Source organism: Engystomops pustulosus, chromosome 2 (genome assembly GCF_040894005.1).
Source record: "Engystomops pustulosus chromosome 2, aEngPut4.maternal, whole genome shotgun sequence".
Taxonomy (NCBI): Eukaryota; Metazoa; Chordata; class Amphibia; order Anura; family Leptodactylidae; genus Engystomops; species Engystomops pustulosus.
In genome coordinates, this window is record NC_092412.1 from 198,653,981 (window position 1) to 198,667,210 (window position 13,230).

The 13,230-nt window shown below is 38.7% G+C and overlaps 1 protein-coding gene across 3 annotated transcripts in view; it reads right to left on the minus strand.

Moving 5' to 3' along the window:
* Positions 1-11,554: 11,554 nt before the first annotated feature.
* The window catches only part of USP9X (ubiquitin specific peptidase 9 X-linked), an 87,974-nt gene continuing 86,298 nt past the window's right edge, over positions 11,555-13,230 (minus strand). For all 3 annotated transcript variants that reach the window (XM_072137796.1, XM_072137794.1, XM_072137795.1), the window contains one exon: positions 11,555-13,189. In XM_072137796.1, coding sequence (XP_071993897.1) covers positions 13,055-13,189 — 135 coding nt within the window. In that variant the 3' untranslated portion in view covers positions 11,555-13,054. The remainder of the gene's footprint in view (positions 13,190-13,230) is intronic.

The window sequence follows — 13,230 nt, forward strand, 5'->3', positions numbered from 1 at the left end:
GTAAATTGACTTTTGTATAACAATATGTGATATCAGTACTGTATATGCCGTATATAATTGCACTGACAACAAAGTATGTAATCAATGTTTTTTTTTTTTAATCTGTTATAATAAAATATAAGTTGGAAAAAAACATCATGTCAAGAGATCCAACAAAAAAAATATTTTTATGACTATAGATGGGTGGTCAACAAAATCTTGTCAGTTGCCAGAGTTGCTCTTGTTAAAAAAAATGGAAGGATTAAGTCACCCCAACCAAAGATGAAGTAATATCTTTAATTAATTCCACATGGAGAATGGAACAATGTCTTTGTGAACAAGATATTATAAAGTCTAAAAATTTAGATGACTTTAGAATCCATGGCCAGGTTATGAAAAAATTATTATTATTTAACCATTTATTGATATCTAGTTTTGCGGCAAAAGAACACTCTAATTCTCATTTCACTTTTTTTCCTTTCTCTTTTCTTTATCTCCTCATTCTCTACCTCTATCCTGGTGAATTGAACTTAGAAGATTTTATAGTATGGTACAATTGGAACACAATTGTTGTCTTTTTGTAACTTTTGTAAATATGTTTTGTGTAAATTGGCGTGTTTTTTTTTTTGTTCTTGTATGATCATAATGCCAATAAAAACCTTTCCCTTTTTTGTATTATTTTTTACTAGTGATAAAAGTCGTCATTGTGCTACCTCTGAAGGCTGGAGTTTGATTATCACCGATTGGGCAAATCGACTTGTGGGAGTGCTCTGGCCACACCAGAAAGTTTTGGGTATAATACATTGTTGCTAGTCGTCTCTCAGGTTCGTTTCCATTTCTCCTAGTGGATCATTCTGATAGGTGGATTTATACGGTAGGCGTAGCCTTATGTGGGAGTGGTCTGGGTACACAAGTAAGTTTATGGTATAATACATAATTGCCAGTTGTCTCTCAGGTCCATTTTTTTTTACCCCCAGTGGCATATACCGATAGGTTACTATTATGGTAGGAATGGTCTCGCTATATGATAAGTTTGCAGAATTGGTTATTGTATTTTCTGGTTCCCCTCAGGTACGTTAAGGGGTGGGGCTTGGTGCACTTTGCCCTAGGTGTTTTATGGTTCAACCGTTCCCCTAAAGAAGGATTTAATAATCAATATGACTCATGATCTCTGCTTTATCTAAAGGTCTATATGAACGTGAATGGTTTGTTATTTATTAGCAGGGCTGTGTGAAATATTACGCAAATTATTGTTTTTATTTTTGTTTTCACTCTCAATCCGTAATGTTTCTTCATAAAATTGGGTCTGCCTAGTGGGGCACGAATCAGAACTAAAAAAAATAAATGAACAATTTTGTTATTTAAAAAAAAAAAAAATTTAACTATACATTTCTTACTTTGATTTCTATATTTTGGATGGTAAAGGCCTGGCGCATGGGGGCAGGTGTCTGATTATTATGTGGACTTCGCCCACTGTGATGCATACGAGTGGACTTATGTGATCTGGAAAGGATTATCAGGTTATGTTTTTAACAGGTCTTCATTGGATGTTTATAGATAAACATTGTTTATGTATATTTAGTTAGGCTACGACTGAGGGCCATGTAAGGCTCAAGAAACATCAGCTAAGCTAGTATGTATCGTTTGGAAATTTGTATTATGAAAATTAAAGCTTTGAGAAACTGTTTACACAGTGCTAGATGCTCCTTCCTTTTTATTCTCATTCTACATGAGGAAAAAAAAGTGAAAAATGGAACAATTACATCTTCTTATAATTATTGTGTTCAACCTCCTTAAAATTCTTTTAATTCCAAAAGAAAATTTCAAAAACATAAAAGTCAACAAAATCTAACTTTTAGAACAGTTCAAGATTGAAGTGACTTTGAGAGGCCTATAAAACGCACATAAATGATCCTGGGTCCGCATTAGAGGAAAATGTCGGCAGCCTTAGACAACGATGAGTGTGGCTCTGCCCTACTTGTTGGGAACCAGAAGTGGGGCATTCTTTGGCGTCCCATGTGACCAGTGACGTGGATGGGTGCCATATTTAAAATGAGGATCCCACTCAGTACACAGTACTGTGTGTTTCTACAATCCCAACCTCTAAAAGGAGGACAGGACCCCCAGCTTGCCTGAGAGTGGTCGTGAGGTAAGAGGATCTTTGCTTCACCTCCAGTCCCAGGCACCAGCGGTCCGAGTGGCAGTGGCTCTGGGAGTCTTCACTGGGAAATAAACACTAGGAAATCCTCTGACCCCAACAAAAAAAAAAAAATTTCAAATGACAATCAAGTCCTTGCTGACGCATTATTCCCTATCCATACAGTAGGTGATGCCAACCCAGCAGTCCCCTGGGCGCAACTTCATTCTTGACCTCTAGAGCTGTACATGTTAGAGAAATGGGGCAGCAGAGATTCCCGCTTGGACCAAAATATTTACCTACCTCAAAAGATTCGGGACTCCCTTCTTTGGTGGCTGCTGGACACAAAGCTCCTCAAGGGGGTTCAGTGGAAACAAGAAGTGGTGACTCTGGTGACGGATGCCAGTCACTGGGGAAGGGGAGCGCATCTGGGGAATCAGGGGAATTCCAAGACTAATGGAGTCCACAGATAGCTCTCTGAAATTCGAGGACTTGTCTTCCATGTGCAGAATGAGAAGCCCATAAACATCCATAAGACTGATCCAAGGGAAAGATCTAAAAATCTTTTCTGACACTGCATCAGTGGTAGCGTACATAAGTAATCAAGGGGGCATCAGAAGTCAGTCACAGATGAATCTGGCACACAACATCTAACTCCACATCAGTAGTACACATAAGGCGAGAGTGCAGAGTGAAGACTTCTTTAGTCACGATCAGTTAAAGAGGACCTGTCACCTATAACAAAGGCACTAGGATCTGCTTATCAAAGTAAGCAGTGCCTAGTGCTAGCCTATTTTTAGCAGTGAACTAAAAGCTAAAGTTAAACAGCGCCCGAGGCGCTGCTTCTTCCTTAGACCGCCCTTCCCACTCAATGCGGCAGTCACCGCCTCCTAGTCCTGCCCCCTCATGAATATACCGAACCGCTTTGAGCATGGTCAGGCATTCCTAGTGTACTTTGCGGCAGTGTCTGCTAGCTTTATCGGAGGGTTCTGATAAAGCTAGCAGTTTATCACTGCTAAATAAAAGGGTAGCACTACCTAGTGCCTTTGTTATAGGTGACATGTCCCCGTTAAACCAGGGAGAATGATGCCTCAAAAGGAGTGTTCAAGAAGATAACTCGCATATGGGGTGTACCAGAATTTTTTTTTTTTTTTAACATATGAAAAAACAGACAAGTCTGCTCCTTGAATTTGAAGTAACAACCATGGGGTTTGGTTGCCCTATTGAATCAATCTAGCCTATACATTTCCCTCTCTAATACTAAATTCCCAGAATCCTGAAGATAAGGCAGGATCACACCAGGATAATCCTGATAGCTCCTTTCTGGATCAGAAGGGCATGGTTTTCGACACGGAGGGAACGGTCTGTCTATCTCAGATCCATGTATATTAACAGAGATCCCAAATCTGCTTTACCAGGGGCTGATATTTCATCCAGCAGTCAACCAGTTACATCTGACTGCCTAATATTAAAGAAGGGACTTTCTGATAAAGTCACTCTACATTATAAAAGTGCAAGACGGTAGTGACCTCACATATATATTACAGAATCTGGAGAGCTTCTTTCAGGTTTTGTCAGACTCAGGATTTAGATCTAGAACGCCCAACATAGCCAAGATTCTATACTTTTTGCAGGCAGGACTAGAAAAAGGTCTTAAGCCAGCAACCCGGAAATTTTTTTGCATTGGGTTCTCTATTTGATAAGTCCACAGCCTCTCATCCCTGGATAGTTAGATTTATGCAGCTTTTCAGATCACTCCCTTCAGTACCTCACGTTGTTCTTAAACACTGTAAAGAACCAGTTGAACCCCTAGAGGAGATTTAAGATAAGTGGCTGGCTATAAAAATCAGTATTCCTGGTTGCCATCACATCAGCTAGGAGAGATGGGGAAATATCTACCTTATCCGTCAAAGATTCTAAATGACAGGATAGTGCTCCTCACAGATTAAGCTTTTCTTCCAAAAGTAGCTACAAAATTCCATAGGTCCTAAGAGATCAGATTACCTTATTTCTTAGTTAATCCAGGTTTAGACAGAGAATTTCACAAGTTAGATGTTAGGCAATAATAGTCCTATCTGGGTAGGACAGCAAGTTGGAGAAAGGCAGATAACCTGTTGATACTGTATAGAAGAAAGAACAGAGGTAGGAAGGCCTCTTCAGCTTCTAGTTCCAGGTCGATAATGATGGCCATTGCATCAGCAAATGCAGCTGCCAACATGCCAGCGCCAGAACGATTGAAGGCTCACTCCACCAGAGCAGTTTCCTTCTCATGGGTCAAATTTGGAGAGGTGTCTGTGAGTCATATGTCAGGCAGGAACCTGGTCTTCACCAAACACATTTTTTTTTAAAGCATTATAGATTAGATGTGGCAAGTGGACATGAATTGTGCTTTGGTAGCAGGGTACGCTCGTCGGTGGTCCCCCCTTAATTCTCTGTTATTCTTTTTGGTATGGTGCGGTCATGGTGAAGGGGGAAAATTGGTAGTTACTCCGCGCTAATTGTATTTCCTGGAACCACGACAGCACCCTTGTTCTTCTGTTGGTTACCTTCTTAACACCTTGTTCTTTAGCCACAGGAGAAACAAAAAAAAAAAAAAAAAAAAAGAACCCCAGTGTTTATGTACTTTCACCTGAGAATGCCTACATCCCACATGTTCCTGTAAACTGCTATTTATATGGTTTTAAAAGCAGATTTGGGAAAGCAAATGCATTTGGGAAGACCCCGGTGTCTCAGAACAATAGATACCCCAATCATGCAACACTAATTTTATGATGAACTTATCCCAAGTATAGTGAATCTTTTGATACATACCCAATGGAAGCCTATAAAACCCCAAAGTGCAACCCCACTTGGGAAACCATACTCTAAGAATTTCTCACAAATACCCCTTAATTATCAACCCATTACAATTTGTAGCAGTCCTTGCACATATTTTTCCCCACAGTACAACGTATTTATTTTTTACAAGTATTTTTACAAATATGCCTTAAGTGAATAATACTGCAACGTACAGTTACCAGACTCTACATCAGTGATGGACAACCTTTTGAGCTTGGTGTGTCAAAATTCGCCAAAAAACCGAGCATAACTCAGGTGGTGTGTCACCTTGACAAAAAAAAACCATAATTTTGTGATATTTATTGTTTAAATAACAAATATGTATAATTATTTAACTTCTAGGGTACTTTAATCCTAGGTTGTGTGATTGATCCTACCATGTACTGCCATACTACATCTATTTATTACAATGTTCTGGACAATCTCTCAGCCTCCCGGCTACTGCACCTGGCTGTGTAGGAGCCGAGGATGAAACTTAACTCTCTGGCGGCTGCGTGTCACTGAAAATGGCTATGCGTGTCAGCACTGACACGCGTGTCATAGGTTGGCCATCACTGCTCTACATGGATCTGATTGAAAATGTTTAAAAGGAACCCTGAGAAGAAATGAAAAAAAAAAAAAAAAAAAAAAAAAAAAATTTAATACAACCTGCAACAAAATGATCCCAAATGTTGAAAGTAAACCCCTCAACAAATTGGGGACACACAGCTGTGGGTCAATTTACTTCAGTACACGGGTTACTCCAGACAAATCTTGCACACGAAAATGCAATAATTGTTTATGGCTAGGTTTAAAGGGAACTTTTAAGTGAAATATGTCCAGCATGTTACAATATTTTCTATGGCTAGGCATGAATCAAATAAAATTATTCAGGGAGTGCAAAGAAAACAACATTTAGAAGAGTTAAATCCTGGGCAAACTGATCCCCCCCCCTCTCTGTGATTCCCTTATCCCCACTTAATGAAATTTTTAATTGATACTTGGTGTCTCCAAGCCCCTCATGGTGGGTCATGTGTCTTAAAATGGCTACTTAAAGGGGTATTCTCATCTGGCCATTCACATTCAGTTTCATTAATCTGCCATATAGAAACATTTCTTCAATTAGATGTTATTCTGTGTGAAGATATTTCTCAGAAATATGGTCCCTTAGAAACAAGACTGTGTCCTTGGTTACGACCACCTCTGGTGAAGGGCTTGCACAAAGAAACAAAAAGTTTTTGTATAAAAAATGTCCGGAAGTTTCTGCATGTCCCGCTGCCGTCCTGTGATAATGATTGCTGAATCCAGGTGGTCAGGCAGGACTCAATAGTGCATGTCTGGCCACTGCTGCCAAAATGTCAGATGGTCGTAACCGAGGAAACTCTCTCGTTTCTAAGGGACAACATGGCTACAATTATGAGAAATTATCTTCACACAGGAACATTTTTTTTAAAATAACATCCAATTGAAGAAATGTTTACACACGGCAAATCAATTATATTAAAATGCCCAGATGGGAATGTCCCTTTTAACCCCTTGCCGCTCTGCGCCGTAGCTGTACTGCGCTGAGTCCCGCGAATAGCGCTCAGCGCAGTACAGCTACTGCGCAGAGACTACGCTGGTTCAGCACTGTACAGCAGCCGAACCTGCATCGTTAGCCGCGGGATTTCAGCGGTAATCTACCGCTGACATCCCCGGTTAACACCCGTGGTCGGAGTGGGCTCCGATTGCGGGTGTTTAACCCGTTAAATGCCGTGGTCAACGCGACCGCGGCATTTAACATGCCTTCTGGGGGTCTTTACCCCACGATCGCCCCCGCACCGTTTTCGGGGGGGGGGGGGGGGACGATCGCTGTTTTGGCTCCTCTGGGGTCCGATCGGGACCCCAGAGAAGTCTGAAGGCATTGCCTTTAAGATGGCGTCTGTGACGTCATCTTAAAGGCAAAGTGTCAGCCTATGCATTTGCATAGGCTGGCACTGCTAATACCCTGCAATACATTAGTATTGCAGAGTATTATCAAGAACAAGCAATCAGATGATTGCTTGTTCATATCCCATGGTGGATCATGTAAAAAAATTTACAAAATAATGTTTTTCAATAAAAAATTACTTTATAAATCACTAAAAATGCCCATAAGCCCCAAAACATATAAAGAAACATATAACGCTCAAAAAAGTCTAAATCATAACACAAACCCCACATATATAGTATCACTGCGTCCGTAACAATCCATAGAATAAAACTAAATAACTATTGAACCCATATGATGAACGCCGTAAAAAAAACCCGTTAAAAACCCGCCAAAAATTATGATTTTTACCTATTATATCCCACTAAAAATGCAATAAAAAAAGTGATCAACAAAACATATGTACTCCAGAATGATATTGTTGCAAAGAACAACATGTCCCGCAAAAAACAATGTTATGCCACTTGGAAGACGGCGATGCAAAAATGATAGATTTTTCCCCACATTAGGGTTTGTTTGGCAAATTTAGTAAAACATAAGAAAAAATATTCATGTCTGGTATCCCCGTAATCGTATCGACCCATAGAATAAAGATAACAGGATTATTAGGATATACGGTGAACACGAAAAAAAAAAAAAGTAAAAAATCCAGTACAGAATTGATGCTTTTCTACTCATGACCTCAAAAAAAGTTCCTAAATTTTCAACAATAGGCGATACCAACCCCAAAATGGAAACACTGGAAAAAGCATCTCGTCCCGCAAAAAAATGCCGTCACATGGCCCAAATAACGGAAAAGCGAAAATTTTATAGCCTTCAAAAGGGGGCAACGAGGAAACTAAAATCCTGGCAGCTGCAGGGTGCTCCTTCCCTTCTGCGCCTCGCTGTGCCCCCATAACACAAGTAATGTCCGCATGTGGGGGGGGGGTCGCTGCACTCAGGAGAAATTGTAGAACAAATTTTATGGTGAGTTTTCTCTTTTTATCTTTTGGAAATGTGTAAATTTTAGGGCTAAATGAACGTATAAGGGAACAATTTGACCAATCTAAATTTCACCGCCATTTTGATTCAATTACTATGAAGATCTCAAGGGGTTAACAATCTTTGTAAATGCTGTTTCTGATAGTTTGAGGGGGTGCAGATTTGAAAATGGGTTGGTTATATAGGGGGTTTTGTTGCTAAATATGTAAAATTTGATTTCAAACAGTATTTATCCCCAAAATAGTCAATTCCGAAAATACGGAAAATCGCTGTAAGCCGCGTGACGTCAAAATAAATTATCCAAACATTTCAAAAATTATGAAAATGTAAAGTAGACAAATGGGAAATGTTATTCTGCAAGTTATTTAGGTGGTAAATCTATCTGCATGAAAACGCGGTGATTTTGAATTTCGAAAATGGTAAATTTTTCTAAAAATTAATTTTTTTCTTTTTTTGTAAATAAACGCAAAACTTATCAGCCAAAATTTACCACTAAAATGAAGTACAACATGTGGGGAAAAAAAAAAACAATCTCAGAATCGCTTTGATAAGTAACAGTGTTCAAAAGTTATAACCATATAAAGAGACGCAGGTCAGAATCTAAAAAATGGGACTGAGCCTTAACCTGCAAACAGGCTGCGTCCTTAAGGGGTTAAGGACATGACAAAATTAAACTTCAAAGAAAAGTTAATCATAAAGTAAATATTCCAATTTCTGGTCAACAAATCTGGATCAGCATCCCCTTATAGTCCTGGGGTGTCAAGCACGAAGAATTTCAGAGGAAGGGAGCCAAGAAAATGGCAATTAGACCATTGGGCCAACATTTCCAATTTGGCAAGCTTTGTGCGCTGTGTAATCTGTAGGCACTATATAAAGAATTATTATTTTAGAATGGTGTTTGGTATTGTTATAGTTGTTAATTAATGCTGGGAAATGTGGTGGGCAAATCTTATAAAGAAACCCTTGGGAAAAGATGACATGAGTTAGTAAATATGTCCCCAACTTTCCAGGTTGATTCAGGTATAACCTCTCACATGACCAAGGGGACAGATCAGGTAGTTAGTTAAAAGTAACATGCCACCATTGACTTCGTTAGTGTATGGAGAATGCATTAAGCTTGCAGGACTTTCCAGGGTTTTCATCTGTTTTCTCCACCGTGGATCTCTATGCCAATCCAATTAGTAAGAGGTCTGCCTTTTCCTTATTTTATTCCTTTTTTACCGTTTGCTGTTATGTAGGTCAGTGGTAGCCTCCGGCCACAAGTATACGACTGTTTCATCTCCCACTACTCATCCAACACTGGTTAGCCCCGATTACGGGGATAAGGTCCTGGTTGCAACACAAGGGAACCCCCTGCTTTACATTTGCACTTTGGGAGGCATTTCTCTGGGAGTTCCCCAATTCATTGCATAGGCTCCTTTTGTGAGTTTCTGTACTTGTCACACGTGTTTCTCAGGACTGTTCTGAACCATTGTTATAATTGATTACCATTTATTACCTGTGAGGGGATTGTCCATTACTATTGAACACTTGTGGCTGTATGTGGACCTTTGGGGCCAACTGCGGTCCACGTGATTTTTCTATCACTTTTGTATATATTTTTTTTATTACATGAAATAAAATAATCTATTCTCTAGGCTATGCACACTGGTTTGTTCTTTTCTATGGCTACATAATGGAAATAGTGCGTTGGCTTTGTTATTTTGAACAATTTTATACCATTCAGTTCTCCACTACCATCTTTGTATTTATATCAGTTATTTCATCATTTTTGTAATTATTAAGCATTGGGCCCATTTTGCATGTTAAATAGTCCTTTAAAAAGTTTTTTCCTTGTGCTCTATACATCCCCATAACTCTGGAGAGGTGAATTGCCACTAAGCCGTGTTACCGTGCAAGTGTCTTTGTCCTAGCAGTAGCTATAGACTGTGTGGGTCCAGGTGATCTGTACACCGCCTAGAAAAGTATGTATCTGGGTGTATGTTTGCAGTCCTGGTGTGGGCGTCTCGTGAGCTGTAATTACGAGTGCGGGTAACTTTGACAAAGTGTGAGCGGGTGACTGTATCGGGGTGCCGAGTAGCTCTGTGCAGTAGCGTTCCATAGGCACACAAGTGGTGGGGGATACTTTGTGTGGTGCGATTCGGATGCGTTTGGTTTCCCTGAAATTAGAATGGAGTTGAGTGAGTGCACTGTGTGCTAGGGGAGTAGGAATTAGCCCTTAAGCTCCCTCATTCCCACAAAATGGCTATTCCTACTCCTGCAAAAACGCTAATTTGCGCAGTTCCCTGGGGTAAGTGCACCCCCTGTTTGGACTTGTCGGATTCGTGACAGAAGGGATTATAGTAAAAGGAGTTTTGGGTCCTATAAGCAGACTTGAATTTATTTGTATTCATGTGTCAAGAACATAAGACTTCTCTCTGAAATGAATAAGATATACTAAATCTTCTTTCAGGGAGGGAAACATCCTTCCTTTTAGCTCCTCCTAGTCTATACCCTGCTGCCTATAGATTGCATAAGTCAGATTTCCTTGTGGTTGATATAAAATCACACTGTGTAGTAACCAAGAGCAACCTAAACAACAATGAGATTTTAATTCTGACATCATTCACTGAAAAGTTTTGCAAGAAAAAAAAATAAATCTATCAAGCACTTCTTCAATTATAACAAAAGCAAATTCCTTTTTATTTTAGGAACATAACAGCTCTTCGGATAAAACTGTTACTTGTTTGTCGTTTTAACTGAACAACTAATTTTGTTCAGAACAGAATATAGTTAAATATGTTGGTGTAATATTTCTAAATGCACAACAAGCATTCAGATACACATTTCTACTGTACACGTAAAGCTTTCAGAAACCATGGAGATCCAGTGTATTGTAGCAGCAGTGACAGTAAGTGCTATCTGGAACACATGGGGGAGCATTGAGGCTTTGTATTTACAAAAAAAACAAAAAAAAAACACAAAACAATATAATAGGCTAGTCTATAGGATAAACCTACAACAATATTTTGTGAAAATTCATAAAACCTAATATATACCAGGACCAAACTAATTTATAGCAGACTTTCATTCAGTGTTAGATTATAGACAATTTGATAGATTTCTGCAACGTCTGCTTACAAAATGGAGAACATCTATGAAAACAGGTGCAGAGGCAAGTGAAGTATCCATACATTGGCTTAACCCTCCCCCAACTGCATTATAAATAAGAGCACCATTTAAAAAGGGACACTGCACACATTATGCAGTTTCCCCATGGACCCGTTTTCATGTATGCACCCCCTTTTTTTGGAGTAGAAAGGCCAAACAGGTCTAGAGGACACTATAAGAGCTTGTCAGTCAGGACAATATACTTCTACAGAAGAGCATTCAAGTTAAAAGCAGATGGGAAAATACAGCTTTTGAAAAACGTATACAGAAAGAAAAAATGCTCAAAAATAAACAAAACTTTCATACACTCCCTCACCCCTGCCTATTTTATTGCTAGGAGTATATTCAAGGTATACATATACGAAAAGGAGATACACTAACCTACAGGCAAATGTATAAAGCAAATCCATTGCCTTTATAACATGGGCTGATGGTTCTGGAAGAATATATCCGACATAATTTTATCATAGATCAATGCAGAATATTATGTTTATGCAATAAGAAAAAACACAAAAACAGGATTTCTTCTTAAATCAAATTCTATTTGTGAATTCAGCAAAATAATTTCTATAAAATAAAACAGCAAAATATTTAAATATTATATGATGGGCTGTATCTGGTTTGCAGGGAGTATTTGGTTTTTAGACAGGTCCAAAAAAATACACACATTCAAGTTACCAATTTTCTCTTAAATACAGTATTTACTGCTCTGTTTGAAGTTCGTAAAACATTTTAGCCTGGAACTCATGCTACTGCCACAAACCAGTTGCTTTCCCGGTTGCTTTCTCATGGAACAGATTAAGAACTACAGGACAAACTCGAATTTCAAGTAGAAATTATGCAAATACCACTAATTTTTACCCAGGCAGTGGTATTCAGAAGTGTCATAGAATGTCACAGGCCTTCACTTTATTGAGATGCAGTAGAAGGGAAAAGTGCCAGACAAGTGTTTTAAATAAGCTTTACCAAAAAGGAACAAAACAAGCACACAAAATACCATCTCTTCTATGCTTCAGACGTCCTGGCATAGCGATTGTTTGCATATTTGATCTCCCCCATCCCATCCTGTACTAATTATTGAAACTTAAGTGTCATGTATTATATTCACAGGCAATCTCAAATATTACAAATGGGCACATGTGCAATTTACTTCTAATTTCTCAAAAAAATTTTTTTATAATAATCGAAACAAACAAACAAAAAAAAAAGCCCTGAAGAGTGCAACTGTTTGTAGATCATGGCATATAGTTTTCATTACCCCTCCCAAATCCTCTATGCCTGGCTATACTAGCCTGATGTGAAGCCATGCTATATGTTACAGCATTAAGAATCGCCAAATGGTTAAACTATTATAGAGTATGAAGAAGGCAATGGAGGGAACTCTAGAAACAAATATTTGCACTTATCCACATGAACCATAAACATGAAAAGGTTACCAGCCATCAAAGTAGCTCAGAGGAAAACCATCTTGGTGGAGAGATTAACATTGTACTATTTCTGTGGTGGGCATGTTAAGGTTTTGCTTTTCATTTGCCGTCAAAATCCAAGAAAAAAAAAAAATTGTTGAGCACATAGTTCAAAGAAACTAAAGTTAGTATTTTTTTTCCCAGAGGTTTTGTGTTTTCCATTTTTTTTTCTTTTTTTGTTTGTAATTCTGTATATTGTCGAGCCCCAAATTAAAACAAAAAAAAAAATTGAAAAAAAGGAAAAAAAAAAAAATTCTTGCTCAAGAATTAACAGTCAAACATTAATATACTATGTACACCTTTGCCATTTACACATTAGCATCAGGCCGTTTATTACAAAACACTATACACTTTCCACTGCAGGCGGGTTATATATTGACAGCAAGTTTCTGCAGATAAGACAGTGAATAGACTCTCCAACTCCAAGTCGATTAGGAATAGTTTTTTTTTTCTTTTTTTCTAGTTTTAAATATTAGCCAGACACAAAGGAAGGTTGGACTGTAAGGCCTGGGTGCACAGTCTCGGAGGAGTTAAGTAAAATGACTAAGAGTTTCACTAATCTTTTGTCTGAATTAGGGGGACTTCTTCGCTGCCTTCAAATTCTTCTTGTGCTCGTTGGCCTGTCCTCTGAGGATTGTTCATGTGATGTGCTGCTGGCCCGGTATATGGTTGTCCATGCAAATGGTTATTCTAGAAAACCGGTACAGATCGAGTTAAACAAGTCTATTTTA